A 21,190-nucleotide genomic window follows, 5' to 3' on the forward strand; every position below is an offset into this window, starting at 1 on the left:
GCAATGTGGCGTCAGCACAACCACACTCTGCTGCCAAATCTGAATCTAATATCCTGTGTTCACCTCATGTTGCCCGGCCCTGGCCTCGACCCCAGTGGAAATTACACATCAGTGTAACTCTGTCTGTCCTTCTGTCCGTACGTCTGTAGCTTGTCTGCGTGTCTGTCTGTCAATATATCTGCCTGTCTGGCTCTCCCGCATCTCTGTTTATATCTCTGTCGGTACTTGCCTGGCTGCCTGGTTGTGAATCTACCCGCCTTGTCTGCTATGTGCCCGTCTCCTGTTTATTTGTCTTCCTCTGTCTGTCTGTAGACCTGTCACACTGCATGGATACACTCACTGTGCGTCTGGCTGTCCTCTGGTGTCTCTACATGTCTGCCTGCTGTGCTTTTTTTTTTCTTTTTTCCTGAATGCTCAGTCATAAAGAGGAACATCTGCAGTGGATCTAGCAGGCAGCAGCATTAGAGCAGAGCTGATAATGATAGTTTCTCTTTGGGCCGCTCAGAAGGCAGACAGACATAACATACCATTCAAGCGTTTCCTGTCTGTGCTGACAGGCAAACTATTTAACCCTCTGTGGTGAGCTCCGAGAGCATTTGCACAGCCAGGCAGCCCTATAGGGTCATACAGTGCCACTGTAAAACCAACTTCAAGTGAGAAAAAAATACTACTTCTGGAAAACGCAGATGATTATTAAAAGCTTTTTTAGTACTAAGCTGGAAGTACACACATATTGATATATCTTAATAAGCTAACTGTTGAGTATTACAGTGTACCCGATTAATAGTAATGGGCACCTAAGAGCTTAAACGTACGCCAACGCCTGACATAAGCACTAAAAAGTCCACACGGTGTGGTAGAGACACACTTTAAGTCAAATAAAGACAATAAAAGAGGTTATAAATACCACTAAGTGCTATGAGGTCACCATAAACTTTCTGCTGGACAGCGCAGACATGCTGAAAGTCCATACAGAAGAATTATCGGTTTCCTCTAAGGTATTTAGAGCGGCCCACAGCGAGTTAATAGCAGAACTGTTTAACCGTGTTGGATGAACACTAAGTCTGATTTGTTGTGCTTCTGTTGCCACACTGGAGAGTGCACATAAAACGGATTAGGCACTAAAGTCTGTCGGTAGGTTTTTAAGGTCAGGAGAACTCGTAAGAGGAGCAGCTAATGTTACTCACATATCTCCATTCCCTGTGGCTGGGAAGCGGTGCAGTTGCAGGAGCAGGTGACATTGGAGTTGCCGGGGCCGCCAGGAGCCGTTAGGTTTTGCATGGGGCTGGGCAGACCGGGACACCGCTCCGGGGAGAGAGCCGCCGCCGCCGCCGCCGCCGCCAGCGTCGGGGCCCCCCGACGGGAAAACAACGAAAAACTTCCAGGCAGCAGCAGCAGCAGAGTCTGCCGCTACAAGTAACTCCCGACAGTTTCGCTTTAATTATCCCACGGCTTTTCTCACGCCATAATTCTCTCGGAGCGGCTCGGTGAGAGAATCACTGGGAGAGCTGGGGACGAGCCATTGCCTGTGGCTAATGCATTGTACGGCTTTTTCCGTTCCTTCCTCCGTCGCTGAGAGCAGCTGTCTTTACCCTACTACAGCTCGGCAGACACGGCGTCCTCAAGCCACGCCCGTAAACTGACAGAATGCCGCAGCGGCCTATCAGAGAGCTTCGGGGGAGGGACAGCGACGGGGTGGTGGGGGGTAGGGGAGGGAGGAGGCGCTGCCTTCAGGAGCGCTAAGAAATATCACTACCCTGACTTTAGCCAGCTAGGGAGAAAAAAGCAACAAAATAAACGTAGTCCCACACCCTGTATGTAAAATTGACACTAAATCCAACAAATCTTCTAATTAATGACCATCAAATGCATTCACATTCCCACATTTTAATATGACAATGAATTGTAAGAGGAGCACTTGAAGGCAGCAATGGGCAGAGGATGGGACAGCGGCTGTACTTTATGGTAGTGTGCACGCGTGTCTGGGTTGCAGGGGGCAGGCCGCACATTGGTGAGACTGAAAGGGGTGGCTGACCTGACTTAGAAATCTAGCAGACGGGTCGTGGTTGACAATGGCTGTGAGAGAAAGGAGTTGGGGGGAGAGAGGAGGGCTGGACCTGGTAGGTCTGGTGTGTTATTTGGGGAGGGTGGGGGAAGCGCTTCGAGTTTCACTCCCTTGTTATGGCCGGCCACAGCCAATATAGTCGGCTCTTTAAAGGGGCTAACCTTGAGGTGACCCCCCAAGCTAGTCTTGTGGTTCAGGGCCACATGTGCAGCAGAGAGGCAAACCCCCGCCCCCAGCACATCCCTGCTTAATCTAACCAACAGTGCAGCCATTTCATCCAACACACACACACAAACACACACATACAGGATCTATAAATAAACCGGGCTGCTCAAATCTGAGAGGGGCTCTGAATGCCACTCTAGTCCAGGAGGTTCCCAAGCTAGGGTTCAGGGACCAAGCAAGGTCATCATAGAGCTTGCAAGTTTTTGACTTTATTTGTGCAGAGGATAAAACAAGTAGTAGGTTAATAGTCTCTTAGCTGGTCATATTAGATTCCTGAATTTGCAGGTGAATCTAAAGATACTATAAAGGATACTCTAATATACTATAAAGGATATAAAGTATACTTTATTTTGAACACATCATTGAGGCTGTGCAAGAGAATTCACATTGGGTTTTTTAAAATTATTTATTATTAAAAGATCTGCTCTACAAGGAAACACATTCGTGTATTCTGCTATATTTTGCTGTAAGTGTTGTAGGAACTCTTGATCTAGTAGTCCTGAAGTCACTTTTTCCCCCCATCCCATTGCTGTTTGGAACCATAAGCTGTGTATTAAAGATTTCTGGGCTTCCCACATTGGTCACTGCCATGTCAGAGTGCCATGTCAGTAAGATTAGCAAACTTGGTTAGCAAGCTGCATCTATAAATCATGTGCCTGTAAAGCACAGACACATATTTAGTTGAGGTCATGCTTTATCCATTCCAAAACCAGTTTTCATGTATGTTTCTCTTGATTTAACGTCCAATTATGCCTAAATTTCAGCTGTGTAGCTGTTGATTTGAGGTGAAGTGGAAGAATGTTTCTACTACTTCTACCAGTATCACTGACAGCAAAAACGCCACTGAGTATGATGGTGCCACTACCATGCTTGACAGTTGGTACAGTGTTTTTAAGTTTGAAAGCCTCACCTATAATCCTCCAAACATAAAACATACATCTATTCAATGTGAACAAATAGCTCTTTGTTTTGTCTTTCCATAATACTTTTCTCTAGAAGGCAATAGGCTTGTTTATTTGGACTATGCGTATAAGCCAGGTCTGTGCCAGGAAACCATCCAGTGGTCAAATATCCAGCCAGAATTATGCCAGAAGTTTGTTGATGGCAAACCAAAAGCATCTGGTCAAGATGCAAGTTGCTGTTTAACCAAATATTAGTGGTGTTTTGAATCTGAATTTATTTTGGATTTTCTCCAATTTACACAAACTTGTGCACCCAATACTTGTTCTTTAAAGTCATTAAATATGTATGCTTTACAATCATTCCTCTCCAGAAACACCTAAAATTACCATGACCTCATGCCCATTATGAACATGTGTAAATGTCTGACAATCAAGTAACTGCAATAAAATAAGAGAACTTCAATCAGCAAAACTGAGTTTTGGTTGGCTTGTATAGCCAACCAAATAGCATGCTATTTATTTTTATTATTGGTCAGATAATTCCAAAAGGTACCAACAGCACAAAAACAATCAGGTGGTCTAATTCAGTGACTTGAATTAGTGTAGTTGAAACCGAGCAAACAGCTTCCAGCTACCAATACTTTTGTTGGCATACCTGTCCATCAGAATGGCAACACTGGTCTCCACACCATCCCAGTACAAAGTCATTTTGATGGATGACTTTGGGCATTTTAACACAAAAGTCTATGGGGACTGACTCACTTTTGGATACAGCCTCAAGTGGATGTTAAAGGAACTGCAATTTTTACTACTTGGACATTAGCTTCATTTTCAGTCCTCAAAGTTGCCATTTATGTGGGGGAAAAAAATAAATATAACAGATGGACGTGTGACCTGCTCTAGTATAAATGGAACCTCATCAGTCTGTGCACATGGAAAGCACGAACTGGCAACAAGTAATTATATGAAAGACCAGAGATGATGATTGGAGTAATGAGCGGGCCAGGCTTACAGCCTTTTACCAACTGCATGGCCTCATGATGGTCCACGGACCATTTTACAGGACGAATGAAGCTCTTCCAGGTGGCATTCCAAGAAAATAGAGCAAAGAGGGAATAATATAGGAATGGCTCTTCTGATCACAGGCCTGCTCTCTTGCACACCACTTCTGCAGCAAATCATAGAAATGCCATGGGAGAAAATCGCATCACATATCGTGTGTGCTGGGAGTGAAAAATGAGAAATGCCTGCTCAGAGGGGGTGCGGTTTGACCGTTTTCACTCTGAAGACATCAGTAACCGAAGGCAATAAAACGAAATGGACCTCTGTGAAGGAAAATAAGTAAATGGGGAAAGCAAAGACCTCCGACAGATGTTCTGCATTAAGTGCCGCATCACTAGCCAAGTTCTATATCCAATCATGCAAAAATATTTTCCTTGACAGCGGCTTCTACACTCCTCTACGAGTGGACTGACACCTTTGGAAGAGAACAGACTGCGTGACCCTGAAACAATTTACAAACGCCTGGCAGCTGTCATAATTGTATTGAAGCAACAAATTGAGGCAACAAATTGAGGCACTGCTGTGTTGTCAGATAAAGCAACGATATCGATGCACTAAAGACCATTTTTTACAATTTGTTTTTATGTCTTGATCTGAGGTCACAGCCATGCACACACATCCCAGACAAGCTCTCATCCACATACAGACACACATCGATTCACCCTCTTGCAACCCGCATCCATCCACCACCACAACCACAAAAATGCAAGCGCACACATGCACAGTCTGTCTGGAGCGTCAATTTAGTCCCCTGGGGAGCACGCAGGGTGACACCACTAACAGGCCAGACCAGACCAGACAGCCAGCAGACAGATAAATACTAGGCACGGCTGAATACCAAATGCACTCGTGTCTACCAGCCCCCCACTCCACCCCCACCCGCCTATAGTCTGCACACACACACAGGCGCTCTCTCTGTGGGTCTCTCGGGAAACGTCTGTCTCATCGTGTATTTGAGGAATCCTAACTTTAGGTTGATAGGTTTATCATGCTCGGCACGTGCACGTGGATCTATTTTTGGAACTTTGGGAGTGCGGGCTTTCCTGCTCACACATGCTTACTCAGGAGTTCACTGCAGTGTTAGTGTTACTGTTGCTGCTGTTTTGTGAATCGAAGTGCCACGCGTTAACGTGACGGCCCTTTAAAGATCTGACAATGCACACTTTTTAATGCAGCATGGACAGGAGAGGAAACACCACCACCGTGTGTCTGCACAAAACCCACACTTCGGATGGCAACAGGTCCATCTTTAGCCACGGGATGCCCGTCTTGTGCATATGTATGTTTGGATACACGGACCATTTCCCACCTGTCACTTCCCCGTGACTTTCCAGATAAAAAGACAGCTGACAGATGACAGTAAGACAGTAGCAGTAACAGTAACAGTATAAAAGATGCCACGGATGACTCAGAGTTTACATGAGTTGTTTGTGAGGAGACCATGAGTGCATCAGTGATGCGGTCGGGCCAGTAGTGGGGAAAAAGCAGCACAGCAAAGGCCTCAGTTGAGGGTAGCCCCATCCCAACAAGGGCAACTTCTCCATCCCAGCCAGTGTGGTGCTGAGCTGCAAGCTACTTTATAGCGCCATCTTGTGGCTCATCTCAGAAAGAGGCCTGTTTCCATCCAGCATCCCAAACACGGAGTGGAAAAAGTTGCTTTCCTTCCCTGGTGTCTGCTTCAGTCCTTCTCGTGTCTCCTCTCTGTCGCTCCATTACTTGTGAAATCAAAGCTGTCTCCCAGGCAAAGGTTTAAGCTTTGAATCAATTATGCCTCGTCTTCATCAGATGGCACGAGGGAGCAGAGAGGAGGACACAGAGAAAAATAAAAGAGTCCGTTTCTACGGCTCATTTTTTTAAAGACAGATTAAAGTTCTCACAGTGAGCTGTTTAAAGGGCAAATCACAGTTATACTTTACACTAAATGCAGTATTTTTTCCTGTATGAGAAGGACTTTTTATACAGAAAACTACGCAGACACCTCTGAATTTGCACTCATTTTGTGTTTTGAATCAACTCTTTTATTTCTGGTTAAATTATAATCAAAAATCACAGTAAAAACAGGTATATAAAACGTAATATTTTATAGAACAGTGTGCTGCGTACAACAAGTGGGACATCATTTTCTGCTGAAAACACAGCAAACAGGTAGTTGCTTCTATATGACTGCTTAAAGCAGGGGTGGGCAATTCCAGGCCTCGAGGGTGGGTGTCCTGCAGGTTTTAGATCTCACAGGACATGTTGAGGAGCTAATTTAGCCATTTAAATCAGCTGTGTTGGTTCAAGGACACATCTAAAACCTGCAGGGACACCGGCCCTCGAGGCCTGGAGTTGCCCACCCCTGGCTTAAAGTATCCCTTCAGGATATTCAGGACCCTTTAAATCCCTAAAGTATACTCCAACAGAGCAGAAATAAATCATTTATTGATTTGTTGACTAACATAATTAAGGGATTTTTAAGCGAAAGCAATCAACACTCAACTTCTTAAATGTTATGATCTACATTTTCATTGAATTTACTTTAATTACTGACTGACAAAGAAAGATGTTTGAAGATGTGAACTAATCAGGTAATTGGGCTAATTAGGAATCTTTTGCTCCTTTAAGGTCAATAAAGGAAAGGCCATATACAAGGAAGCTCACTTCTGTATTCATGCTCATGTAATGATAATCTATGATGTATTATGCATAATATTACAGTCACACAAGGCTATTTTTCTGCTGAAAAAGGTTTACTTCTTGTATTTTTTTTGTATGTTCCTGATTACGCTTGTGTACTTTTACCTATTTTCATCAGGTAAATTTGTATGTTAAATGGTAAATGGCCTGCATTTGTATAGCGCTTTACTCAGTCCCGAAGGACCCCAAAGCGCTTTAAACTACATTCAGTCATTCACCCATTCACACACACATTCACACACTGGCAATGGCAAGCTACGTTGTAGCCACAGCTGCCCTGGCGCGCACTGACAGAGGCGCGAGGCATGTTTATTAAAAGATCTCCAAACTATCTCCAAAACTGCCAGCACACCAAAACTGACCTGTCTGTCCATATGTGATCACCTCTTGGTTTGTTTTCAGCGTGATTCTTTAAAGGACCGGGGCATAAAAGCACTAATGCATCTTTTATCATCTTGTCAGTTATCTGAATCACTGGGTAAAATTACAGGTGTGAAAGTAGTAGTAGTTTCCATCCAAATGTAACATAAATACTAACATTTAGGTAGAAAATGCCAACTAATGTGCTACTGTCATATACATACAAGGTTTGTTTGTTGGCGGTCGTATGTCAGAGCCAAAACTTTTTTAGTCAGGGCCCTTATAGTCAAAAGAAGATTTCCATTTACAGTGATTTACTGTGAGCCCCCAGAGCAGCAGCAGGGCCCCAGTGCAGCACAGAGCAGGTGTCAGCACATGTAGAGGTTCAAAGGGTTTCATGGGCATAAAAACATCACATGTGTTTATGTGTGTGGAAAAGTTTAAGGGTGGAATTAAAAGAATGTCCAATCATAACTCAGTTTAAAAACAAATAAAAGGAGATCATTTTCACAAGGTGCAGGACTTAGAGGGATGTTACTCATAGGAGGTATTCGTTAGTGAAAAAATGTAGTTTGTTGTTTTGCAATGTGTACTATCTAAGTGTGTGTAGCCTTGGATACAGTTATAAATATATATAGTCTCATTATATCTCGGTGAACACTGATTTGTTGCAAGTGTAAACTTTATCCGTTTCCTTTTCGAGCAAGTAAATTGTGTGCTATACAGAGTTATTCAAGGCAACTTTCTTTATTTTCTAATACTTTTTTCTGTTTACAATTATTTTTTTTGCATGTTCAAAATAAAACAGCCAATCAAATCAAAACAGTCAGAAAAGGCATAAAGGAGATTTTGAGGTAGAGGTGGGTTTCAAAGCAGCTTGCATATGCAATGAATCTGTTGATCAGTGAGCTCATACCCTTCGGGAACTAACGCTAAACTCGATTTTGGGTTAAAATGAATCTTTTTAGGATGTTAAAAACATTTTTTAACACACAAGTTTTCCAGTTGAAAATTGACATGCAAACAGGTGGATGGAGTTGCATGCAGAACAAAAGAAATACGTCTTCCTTCTTTGAGAAGGTGACTGGACTGCACAAGTGACAAAATACCTTTCGTTTTTGGAATACTGACCAAATAAACAAATAAATAGGAGGCGGAAATCATTCCCAAAACAGCAAAAATGGTTAATACAGTGGAAGCAAATAACTGAATGAAATATTCATCCATGTGGCCACAGAACTCCCCCCAAAAATCAGAGAAAGAGCAGAAACTGACGGGCTGTGAACCATATGGGATAACCTGCGACACTGCAAATGAACACAGCACAGAGGAAGAAGAAGAGCCGTTTCTTGCCTGCATCACTAATGCCTGTTTATCCCAAAAAAGCCTCAATCATGGGACTCGTGTGATGAAAGTATTTGCGCATGACGAAGGATCCATTTTGACTATAACATAACATTTTCAGTCAGACTAATAACTCGAAACACCCCGTGACTTCTGTGTGGAGTGGGTATTACTGAATGCCTTTCCAAATGTCAGAACAAAAGATGGATATGACTCAGCCTTAATAACAAGGCTGAATGGGATTCATGAATTAACCGCAATGCATCTCACCAGCTGACAACGCTGGAGAGCGAGGGAGGAGAGAAAGGGAGAGAGAAAGAGAGAGAGAGAGTGTTTGCTTAGGCATCGACTGTAGCTCGGCATCTTCAGCGGAGCGCTAAGTAACAGAAAGGCCACTCCAGACAGTCAGATTGCAGAGTAGAGAGTTGCGTTCAATAAAAACGTCTGGCATGCCACATCATATTTGCAGCTTCCTGCCCTTGTCTGGCTGCAGTGCCGTGTCATATCCTGTCCACACAGGTGCACCAGCTGTCTGGCTTCCCACCCCTGTCATTTTCACACACACACACACACACACACACACAAATGCACACACCTCACTTACACCCCTGTCATTTGAAAAGAATACCCCTCCCTACCTCTCTTACTGCCGCAGGCTCCACTGCAATGACACCACAGCTCTCAGTGAAAAGTTATGCATGTGTGTGTCAGAGACAGATAGCTAGAAGAAGAGAAAGGGGGATGACAGAGCAGACAGAAATATGCAGAGTGTGTGTGTGTGTGTGTGTGTGTGTGTGTGTGTGTGTGTGTGTGTGTGTGTGTGTGTGTGTGTGTGTGTGTGTGAGTGAATAAAACAGTTCACGAAGAGAGAGACAGAGCCTGAGGTGGAGGATACTGAGAGTAAAGGGATGAATGAAGAGAAGACGAGAAGAAAAAAAAGAAGAGAAGGTGAGCAAAAGGAGGACAGGAGGAAAAGACAAGGCAAGATAAAAGGAAAGCATAGAAGAAGAAAATGTATGAGGAGAAAATGAGATAAAACAGGGGAGGAGAGAAAAGAAGAGGGAAAAACAGGGAAGAGAAAATAAAAGAAAGTGGGAATATAAAAGAAAAAACGAATAAAGGGAAGATAAAAAAAATAATGGACAGTAGAAGAAAAAGGTAAGAACAGGAAAAAGTCGAGGAATAACAGAGAAAAGAAAAAGCAGAGAGGTGCCAACGAAAAAAAGAAGAAACAAAGTGAAAGCAAAAGCCAGTGAGTGAGTGAGGGAGGGACATAGAGGCACAGACAGAGAGGAAGAGTAGATAATCAGCAGGTATTGAGCTCTTTTCACCCCTGCGGTAGGGCTCTGCTGAGCATTGTAATGGGCTGTCTGCCCAGCTGGGCCGATGAGCTCATGTCTGGCTTTAATGCCAATCCTCAACTGGCACACAGCTCGGCAAGGCAAGCGCAGACGCAACACCACGATGCCGCTGGGGAAAGGACGCGACACAGCTGAGCGAGAGGAATAGAAAGAGGAAGAAAAAGAGAAGGAAAAGTGAAGGAGAGAGCCAGGCAGGCTGAAGGTGTGTTGTGTGCGTGCGCACTTCCATCACAACACTGATAAGAGCCCCGAACCAGACGGTGATAATCACACAGCCAGTGAGACAGCAGCTGTAAATGTGTGTCTGTAAAAGTGAGGGAAGGGGGACAGAAAGAGCGAGCGAGTGTTATTTTATGCAGTCATAAACAGCGGTGATTACAGAGTGTGCATAGTACACGTTACAGCCTCCTGCTGCCGAGAGTGCATGCAAACAGACACACACGTGTGTGCAAAAGCACACGCATGGCTACGAAAACACAGAAGCACACATGCAATCTGATTTTCAAACAGCTTTTAAGTGAGCCGCTGTGTACATGTGCAGACAGCTGACTTCAAAAAGAGTCAGTGTTGGACAACAGTGCTTCAGCGCGCTGGCTTTTTCCCTTTCCTTTTGGTTTTTTCAGAGTTGGTATTGTCGCAAAATACAAAGCAAGCGTTTTCTTGCACTCAATGTGGCAGCTGTTCTCACTGCAGGCAATTCACAGCAACCATTATAACATTACGTGGCTGTTTTATCCCCAGGTTTGCTGCCCGTACAGACAGCTCTACACTTTGTGTAAACCATGGCATCACCATTCAATCCGCATAGAAAAAAAGCATGAAAAACAGAGGAAGCTGTATGTCTCCTCCAGTCTTTGTAAGTCTGTGCATAGGGCCCTCTATAAAAGTGATTGTAACTGTGTATTTGTAGCTCTAATGAGCATATGCTGATCATTAAATCTATAACACATGAGCATGAGGGCAGAGTCACTGCACAGCTCAGCTCATAGCTGGCTGCTGTACTAAGGTGATTTAGGAGACATTAGCGTGACTGTACCCTAGTAGTCTTGTATTGATAGTCCTTTGAAAGCCCAACCCTGACTGAACGAAAACTGACATAACTGATTTTTAAGGCCTTCTGGGGACACTAACAGGATATGCACAACATTATCATTTACATATCATTCACACAGACAATGTAAAACATTAATATCGCTTCTGGGTATAAAAAGTGAAGGCTAAGAGGAAGTGCCTTAAACCGGCATTCTTTTTAAAGAGCACCAGGGGGCGATACCCACGGTTGCAAAAAAGACTTCCTATAGATGTTAGCCGTTGGTCACAAATGACTACATACCTGCAAATACCCCACAACCCCTGATTGTGATGAAAAATATTTATTGATTGCTGTTTGCAAATGTTTGCTGGAGGTTGTTTCCAGTTTTTGTGAAAATTGCTAGGCCCACAGACCGGTCAGTGATGCCCTGGTAACCACTGGTCATTAAATGTGTATTCTGGGACGAGTTGGCGTGTGTTTGCTGCCAGTCACTAGCATAAAACTGTCTGGAAAGATGTTTAAGATGCACCAAAAACCTCTTTGCAATTGCTTTGGTCACTAGCAGGTTGCTGCAGTTGTCTGTAGATTGCACTGGAGACACTGACTTGTCTGCAAACACTTGTGAACTACTCACCAAAGTAGCAGTGAAAATGTGAAAAGTGTGAGGCAAACCAGAAAGCGAGTGTCAGTTTTCCAAGTGAAAGTTACAGCTTTTAAACTGTGCTGCTTGCAGCAGTCAGGAATAAAGTTGACTTTAAAGGCAAACATTCTCGATTTCTGGTTTGCATCGTACTTCTTCAGAGTAAGTGGCAAGTGTCTGCACTCAATGCAAACTTTGGTAACTTTGGCAACCTGCTACTCGCCAAAGCAATTACAAGGAGCAATTTGGTGTAGCACCCTATTTATAACAATTTCATTTAGTGACAGTCAGCAACCAGCAGAAGCAATTATCAATCACTTGTCAACTGGTCAGGGAATACACATTTCTCACTAGCAACCTGAGTTTTCCAATAGATCACTGACCAGTCCTAGGAGAACAGAGTTTATGGGTTCAGTTTCAAAAAGAAGATTATTCAGGATATAGCTAACAAAATGTAATGGACATGCTGATGAGCATTCAGTGTCACAGTCAGATCCATCCCACACTCATCTCACCTGGTTTCAAAGCACTAAAATGCAGATGGAAAAAAATGGTGACCTCATTACAGCTATGTCCATATTTTATGCTTCTGTGAGTTTCTACACACCATTAACATATATTCAATAATCATCCCCTTTTAGCACCAAGACAAATTTTGTGGCTAAAGGTTCCATCATGTTTACCATGATGGGTGAATTTAGAGATTAATTTCAGATAATCTAGTATTAATCAGACTGTCTGTGAAGGTTCTCAGTCATCCAGGTCATCATAGTCTAAGGTGGAGAGTCCCAGATTTAAACTCCCACTGGGTTTAAATCTGGGACTCTCCACCATGTGACCCAAGAACTGAAGAAGCTACTCGGATGAGAGGTGAAACGTCTTCAAGCAACTTAAAGAAGTCCAGACGCTTTTCTTTCCAAGCTCCTTAGACTATTAACCAGACTGTTTGAAGTTTGGGTAAAAATGTGAAACTTTTTTTTCCTTCTCACACAACCAGCAGTAACACATGCTTTTATGTACAGGCTTATTCTCTGTTTATCCTGATTGGCACCGTCTGGGCTCGTCTTCTTCATCTACCCTACCTTGTTCACTCATCGCTTGCCAAAACAAATTAAGTACACGACTATTACTTTAGTATTGATGCCTTTTCCTAATTAAAAAGAGGATAATTATTCTTAGTCTCTCTGTCGAGTGCACGTACTACGTGGGTGTTATGTTGGAGTTTTTGTTTTCCAGACACCAAATGCTGCAATGGCATCCCAAAAAACATGACAATTAGCTGTAGTCGGTTAGCTTTACTGACTGAATCTTCTTTATTGAAACTCTAATCAAAATAATCTGGATGTTTTATAAAGTCTAATTAAACTTTTGAATGTGAGACCCAATTAGGTCATTTTTCTGTTCCTTTTGTTTCTGCTTGACTGACTCATTGTGAGATTTTCCATTACTGTCGAGTACCGAATGAACACCTAGTTTCATCTTTTTTTCTCCAGTCTATTTTTCGTTTCCATGTCAAGAAAAATCTCTAGAATACCAATCCATCTCCACAGAGACTTCATATATCGGTTTCATATATCATCCGTTACATACATCCGAGAATGTCACAACATAAGCTCTGACTGCGAGGGCAGCAGGTCTGGAACAGATGGACGCTCATATGAACAAGTTGCTGGGATCCAAACACTCCAAACACTCCTCCTCTCTGCCTGCCTGGCTACACCACGTAAAATGCTATAGCGTCCATATTGAGCACTATAATGAAAACATTACATTAGGTGAGAGATCCTGTGCTCTGAGCAAGGGCTGACAGATGGATGGCAGTGGGAACATGTTGCAGCACCCCAGACCTGCTACCACCCTGGCAGAACATAGTGACAAGCAGGTTAGCGTAACCGGCAAGCTAACACTGCCTACACTAACACAGCTGTTTCCAGGCGACTCCTGCTCACACTGGTTGGGCTCCGCACATGTATATGTTATCATACCATATAGCTTCGTTAGCTGCAGCATTCGCCATACAGCCTGTAAACAGCACAGACCGTGACAGCTTGTACCAGCCCAGCCAGTGTTCACCACAGTCTGCCTCACTGCCATCCTACAGCTCTGTAGCAGGACCAGTGAGTTAACAGCTTGTACCAGGCCAGCGAGCGTCCCTGCTCACAGCTTGTGTTGCTAGCGAAACCCCCCTCTCCGCCCCCCAACCTCTCTTTACAGTAGTAGCAAACAGGACTATGGGGAGTCAACAGATCACCCCACAACAGCTTGTAACCGCTGCGTTCACTGCTGAGGTGCTAAAACCAAAGGCAAGGCTACACAACAACATTAACACTGCATCAAGTCAGCAGTGGTATCTCATTCGTGGTAGATAGAAATGTCTCACAGGGTGGCATTAGCAGCAAAAACGATGCGTTTGATCTAAATCTCCATATGTGAGGAATAATGACAGATGCTGGGGCATAACCTGAAGAGTCTGTAACGTCTGATTCAAAACAGAAATATGTTCAAATGCAAAGACTCTGAATATTTTAGGAATATCCAATATGTACATTTTTTGGCCTCAACCCTTCTAAGAAAGATGAGCAACTTCAGAATTCCCCGTATTTCTCTCTTTCTCTGGTCCTAAGGATTTAGTGCTATTGCCATACACCTGCTTTTAAAGACTTACTAATAAAGGCTGAACGTGTATGAAGCCTCATCAGAACATGACAAGACACTGACATTTGAAATTGTAAAGTAGCAGCCTAGTGGAAATGTATGGTTACCTATTTTATGGAGTTGTTGCACAAAACCAAATCTGCCTCCAAATCTGAGGCCATGGTTCTCAGCTGGAAAAGGGCGGAGTGCCCACTCCGGGTCGGGGATGAGTTCCTGCCCCAAGTGGAGGAGTTCAAGTATCTCAGGGTCTTGTTCGCGAGTGATGGGAGAAGGGAGCCGGAGATTGACAGACGGATTGGTGCTGCGGCCGCAGTGATGTGGACGCTGCGCCAGTCCGTCGTGGTGAAGAGAGAGCTGAGTGTAAAAGTGAAGCTCTCAATTTACTGGTCGATCTACGTCCCCTCACCTATGGCCACGAGCTGTGGGTAGTGACCGAAAGAACGAGATCGCGGATACAAGCAGCGGAAATGAGCTTCCTCCGAAGGGTGGCTGGCCTCTCCCTTAAAGATAGGGTGAGAGGTTCAGCCATCCGGGAGGGGCTCAGAGTAGAGCCGCTGCTCCTCCACATCGAAAGGAGCCAGCTGAGGTGGTTCGGGCATCTGATAAGGATGCCTCCTGGGCGCCTCCTGGGTGAGGTGTTCCGGGCATGTCCCACCGGGAGGAGGCCCCGGGGCAGACCCAGGACACGTTGGAGAGATTATATCTCTCGGCTGGCCTGGGAACGCCTTGGTGTTCCTCCGCATAAGCTAGAGGAGGTGGCTGGGGAGAGGGAGGTCTGGGCTTCTCTGCTTAGGCTGCTGCCCCCGCGACCCGGCCCCGGATAAAGCGGAAGAAGATGGATGGATGTTGCACAAAACCTTAACATAGATTTTAAGTTTTCAACCAAGGAGATCTATGTTTCAGAGCTCAACTGGTTCCTGATCTCCTACATATTTATTGACAACAATTTGAACATTTCAGTCACTCCATCAGACCTGTTGCCACTGGTTTTGAGTCTAGTTCCTTCTTGACAGCCACACTAAAACCGTTTCTGATGAGGTTTCAGTAAACAGTCGTTAGATCAACTGAAAGGCCAGATGCATTTTTCAGGCCCTGTTTCAGGTTTTTGCTGAAGTTATTTCCTGTTTCTTAAGGACATGACTCTTAGATATTGTTTCAGAAACTTTTTTAGGGCTGCCAGTTATTTTTTCCTTCTGCTTGTCAAGTTTCTTCAACTTTTCAGGATATACTCTACATCACACCAAGATACGCAACATTTTCGGGTACTAACACTTTGGTAATTATATATATATTTATACAAATATATATGTGTATATATATATACATACATATACACACACACACACACACACACACACACATATACATACACGTAAGCTAATTGTCACCATGGAATTTCATTCGACTCACCACTAAATAATAAATAAAGAATTTGAAGTGCTGCTGGCCAGGCAAAAACTGTACTGTATTTTTGCTAAAGTGAAAGAAAGCAACAATCTGACAAATGATGACACTGGAGTGTAGGTGTCATTGTCCCTGGGACTCACAGGCTATAATATTTGATAGATTCCCCAATATCTAGTGAGCTGTCAATGTGAATTACTAAAGTCCCTGAAAATATGCTTAAAATGCTATCAGGCAACATGCTCTCAGTCATTCACCCAGATCTTCCTCACACCGCTTACATGTGTGTTTTCAAAGCCTCAACGAAGCAGACAGGTCATAGGGCATCTCTGTTGGGATCTAGTGGCTGCTGTGAAGTGGACATGTAAAGCTTTTTAACATGTGAGATATTTTACGCAGAAAAAAACTGGACCATAAAGCAAAACTACAGGTCTAAGGTGAATAAATAAAGACTCAGCAAGTCTTGTGGCTTAATATAGTTTTAGCTGTTCAGCTGATGTCTGTCCACTTATGTTAACTAATTACAGTCTTACGCTCCACTCACCCATCACTTGTGAACTCGGAGTAAAAGTAAAAGAAGCCACGGTCACACATTTAAGGCAGAACATTTCTGAGAGCACTTGATGAGTTTTCAACTTAAACAAAGCGTCGGTAACATATAATCAAGCATATGACAATATCACTGTCAAGACAATTACTTTTATTGAGGGCTTTTACTTCGGCTGCTTAAAATAGAATTAATAATGAAGTTGCATTAGAACTGAACTCATTTTACTTTGATTTCATGGTGTTAAAGCCAGCCTACGCATCTGGGAGAGCAGCTTTTACATCTTATATTAATTTCACTTTGCAACAACTTTAAAAAAAAAACAGTTATTATCAGGTGAAAATCTAAAGAGAAAAATCAAGAAAGAATCGAACAACATTGGAGACAAAGTTTTGCATTGAGTGTTTCTTCTTCTCTCTGCACTGAATTATACTTGTTATTAATCTCTGGCTCTGGCATGTGTTTTGTCCTGTCTTCTTTCCCCAACCGGTTGCGGCAGATGTCCACCCCTCCCTGAGCCTGTTTTTCCTGGAGGTTTCTTCCTGTTAAAAGGGACTTTATTCTTTCCCACTGTCGCCAAAGTGCTTGCTCATACAGGGTCATATGACTCTTGGGTTTTTCTCTGTATGTATTATTGTAGGGTCTACCTTACAATATAAAGCACCTTGAGGTCACTGTTGTTGTGATTTGGCGCTGTATAAATAAAACTGAATTGAATTTTGATAGTACACTCGCTTTACTTTTGCTGAGTACCGTTCGTAAAGTACAACTTTGTGAATCATCTGGTACCGTGCTCCAGACCTGAATGGAATAAGACACAATTCGACTTTCACTTCATCATGTTTTGTGAAAGAAAAATGTGCACTGTGCTCATGTTGGCACTCTGTACTTTGCAGAAGCTGCCATCTAAGCAATAGAAGGCAAAAAGCCTTCCGCTAATGTGCTATTCTGTTATCAAGATCTCACGAAGCGTCACAAATGCTGCATTGGCTGTCACTGCGACTCACTACACGGGACATTGCACCTGAAGCTCATTTTCATTAGAACTCTCACCATGTGTTGGGCCGGCCCCGTATCGAACTCATTGTTTAGGGTCTTGGGTGCGGCTGGCATAGCGATGTCTTTTTTCATCTGGTTTTCAGGCACCATAGATTTGGTCTCTGTTGTTGGCAGCACGTATTTCTTTAATGCTTAAATCATGTGTGACTGTCATGTTTGTGCAGACACACACCGTGTCAGATGAATCTGAGAGCCTAGCAGGACGCAAAGAGCGACACAATCCAGACGGTCATTAACACAGAGCTGGAGATTTTTTTGGCAGTGGTCTGGAAAGCGATTTGTACTGCGATTTTCGTTCTCTGATTTTTGTGAGTGTGAGTGCGTGTGCTTGTTGTCTGCCCAGTGACACCCAGTGAGAGGCTGCTTCCTCGGAGAGTGATTGGTTTGTTGGCGAGACGGTCTGAGTGTGCAGGTGGGAGAGCTGCCTGTGTCTGTCTGCTTTCACTACCATCCAAACCCTGCCATTCACTATTTTCCAAGCAAGCTAATCGAGCTCTGCTCTCTGAAATATTCCATCTTTCATATTCCATATTTTAACTTTAACTTTCACTGATCTCCACGTCTCCTTTTCTTAAAAGCGGTTTTCCTTTTTTGTTTCAGATTTTAAAAAGAGAAGAAAGCGAAACCTCCAAATTTATCATTAAGCTTTGAGAAATAAAAGGTAAACTCGTAGGAAAGAAACAAGTGCTGATATTCAGCCAGGACTCTTAATCTGATTTCTGGATATGTGGCTAGTTAGAAAAAACCACACAAATCCTCTTTTAATTAAGCAATAACAAGGGGGAGAGTTAAACTGAGAGACAGTGGCACTGCTGTGATGACCTCTGGCTCTCAGCGGCCCCATGCTGTCTGATAGTTCATTCTGTTTGGACAGTTTCCTCAAAGTTTAAGCAGTTCTAATAGCACCGTGTGTCCAAATGCTGTCTTCGTTAAGCAGTTTTTAATGAGCTAATGGTCCAGTCTCCAGTCAGGAACAGTACCTAACCTCTTCAGGTTAGGTATTGTCCAACACAAGAAGAGCCTTTGAGTGACGTATGTGTGTGGTAATTGATTTTAGATGTATGCAAACAGCTTATACAAAAAAGTAAAAAGCAAAGATCAGCTATGTAAACAGTGAATAGCTCCATGAATGGAACACAATAGAAATCCACGTTTCACTGAAGCTAGAAACATGAGATGTTAATCAAAACTGCCAATCCTTTCCCCCTCGATTTGCAATTGAAGCAATGAGAGAAAATGAAGAAATTTAAACAAGAAAGTATTTGACCACACTCACGTAATAAATTATAGCATGTAGATAGTGCTACACATCAAATTTGACCTCTTGTTAGTTTGCACATGCTGCATATTATTAGAATCATAACAAGCGACCAAATTATTCAAGACATGAACTACCTATACTCAGTGAGCCGTTAAGACCACCACACCAAACAGCCTCAATTCCTCCTCTTGTGCAGCTCTTTGAGATTATGGTCCACGCTGACATGATTTTTCAAATAATTTTTCAAGATTTTTCAAATCTTCTGCTTTTTCTCAGCAGCACATTCATGCAATGACATTCAAGAATGTCATGAGAAAAAAAACCAGTTGAATCCAAATAAAATCTGCAGAATCAATTTGGTCCTTATTTTCTGAAACTCTGTATAGTTTTTATAACAAACTGACAAACTTATATTTCTAACCTTACCCTCTTGATCAGTGAGATGCCTGTCATATGGGAAATCTGCCTTATCCATTAACCCGTGAAAAATTACAGGCCGATATATAAAATTGTGTGTTTTAGAAAAAAACTCTCAAAGAGCTTATTATTGAACAATTTTTGGACCAAACTTTTATTCTTTCCCAACATTTTTCCCAACGTCAGGTTTCATAAAACAACATAGCACAATAACGGCTGCTAGTAATGTGTTGAACAACACTATTGATCTAAACCTGAAAAAATATGGTGCTGCTCTTTTTCTTGATTAATTGCAGACTGGTGACACAGTTGACCTTGTCATCTTACTAACAGTGTGTCCACTTTGCTGGATCTTCTTCTTTTCTCCCTGTATCCCGAGGAGTTCCCCACAGCCCCACATTCGGACCACTGATCTTCTCTATTTGTATAAAAATGGTGTATTCTATTTTTGTGCAGTGTACACAATCATATGTTGTTTACCTCCTATTAGTACAAACTCTCAAATTTTCTGCACACTGCCTTTGATGCAGCACAACTTACGCTGATGTTAAACTCAGGAAAAAAGCAAGTTCATGTTCTCAAATGACAAAGCGTTGTCTTCTATAATGGGTTGAAATTGGATCACAACTTGTAATTATTTAGGTATCACTACAGGTAAGAATGTGACATTTAAAATGCACAATGAAAATCTTGTGTCCCAGGTAAAATTTAAATTAGCTTGGATTCTCACTAGAAAACACTTGATTTCTGCAACTTTTTACCTTTACTGGATTGGCATTGACCAAAACTTGTTTACATCACTGCTCTCTGCACTGCTGCTTTTCCATTGGTATACATCCAGTTTCCTGTATTCTCCTCACAATGTTTCCCTAATGATTAATTATTTTCATAAATAACGCTCTGATTTTTATATTTCAGTTACATTTTTCTCAAAAATGATTTCTTCATATGTATGGGCACAAAAACACTTTTTGAGTGCCGTTTCCAGGAATGATCTACAGACGACCTGAAACTGTCAGAACTGGTTGTGATGGTGGAGTCCATAGTAAAGCATCGAGAACATAGTTTTCTTGGTCAGTGTGGCGTCTCTTAATGTTTCTCTTAATGCATATGACTCAGATGTTTGTGTCCACCTGCCTGTACTATATATCAGTTATATTTGTTTCTTTACTTGTTAAATTGTTAGAGGTTATATTTGTTTTCATTTCTGCTGCCCTCCTGACCAGGTCTCTGTTGAAAGAGAGATTTTTCATTTCAATGAGACTTTTACCTGGATAAAGGAAAATACATGAAAACTGAATGCATCTCAGTGGCATTTCACTGGAGGGGATTCGATAACTGTATATAACTGTTGATAATAATAATGATAACTGTTCCATCACCGTTTTTTGATGGAACACAAACTATAGCAGAGCCTAAGTCGAGCTGTTAAAGCTTGATTCAGGCTGTGAGTTGCTCAACTCCTATACAAGTTTCTCCTGTAGAATTATCGAGGTTTTCTTTCTCTCCTTCAGCTTGTTTTTCAGGGCAGGCTTCCCTGTCAGTGTGAAAACCTCCAACATAAGGAACAACTTGAGTAATTAATCATGACAGGATTGTTTTTGAGTCTTCAAACATTTTTATCTCACACCCTCCTCCTCCTCCTCTCTTCATCATCATCTACATCTTTCATTTATCTCTCTCTTGCTTTCTCTGTCTCAGCAGGAACTTCGCCTCAGTCACAGTCCCAGAAAAGCCCCCCACCCCACCCCGCCTCCACCCTTGTCCCTACACACCACAAGGAAAAACAACCATCCAGTCACACACATATACTCATTAACAAATATACTCATGCTGGTAAAGTGAAAGGCATACCAGCCTTTTCACTTTAGTAGCATACAGACTCTCTCACACACAGAGACTCTAAACATGAGAACTGAGTGGCCACATTAATTACATGAGCAGTGGGGGGTTTCCCTCCCTGCCATGTCCACTGTGGGCCCTGAGATATTTAATAAATCTGTCACTGCTAGGACTCCCCACCTTAACCAAGAGCTAATGAGACACACCACTGCAACACACACACACACACACACACACACACACACACACACACACACACACACACACACACGGAAAAGAAGTGAGGTCACAAGGTTTTGCCACTTGCCAGTGGACTGGACGCTGGTGTGATCCCACA

The 21,190-nt window shown here is 42.8% G+C and overlaps 1 protein-coding gene across 3 annotated transcripts in view; it reads right to left on the reverse strand.

The window, feature by feature from the left end:
* LOC120722304 (low-density lipoprotein receptor class A domain-containing protein 4-like) overlaps positions 1-21,190 on the reverse strand; it is a 246,493-nt gene that overhangs the window by 37,673 nt on the left and 187,630 nt on the right. Inside the window, exon 1 of one of the 3 annotated variants that reach the window (XM_040013254.1) lies at positions 1,188-9,414. The exons of the other annotated variants lie outside the window; for them this stretch is intronic. Coding sequence (XP_039869188.1) covers positions 1,188-1,281 — 94 coding nt within the window. The 5' untranslated portion in view covers positions 1,282-9,414. Of the gene's footprint in view, positions 1-1,187; positions 9,415-21,190 lie in introns of those variants that run through there. 3 annotated transcript variants of the gene reach the window in all.

The sequence above is a fragment of the Simochromis diagramma genome, unplaced genomic scaffold (assembly GCF_900408965.1).
Source record: "Simochromis diagramma unplaced genomic scaffold, fSimDia1.1 OVJJ01000618.1, whole genome shotgun sequence".
Taxonomy (NCBI): Eukaryota; Metazoa; Chordata; class Actinopteri; order Cichliformes; family Cichlidae; genus Simochromis; species Simochromis diagramma.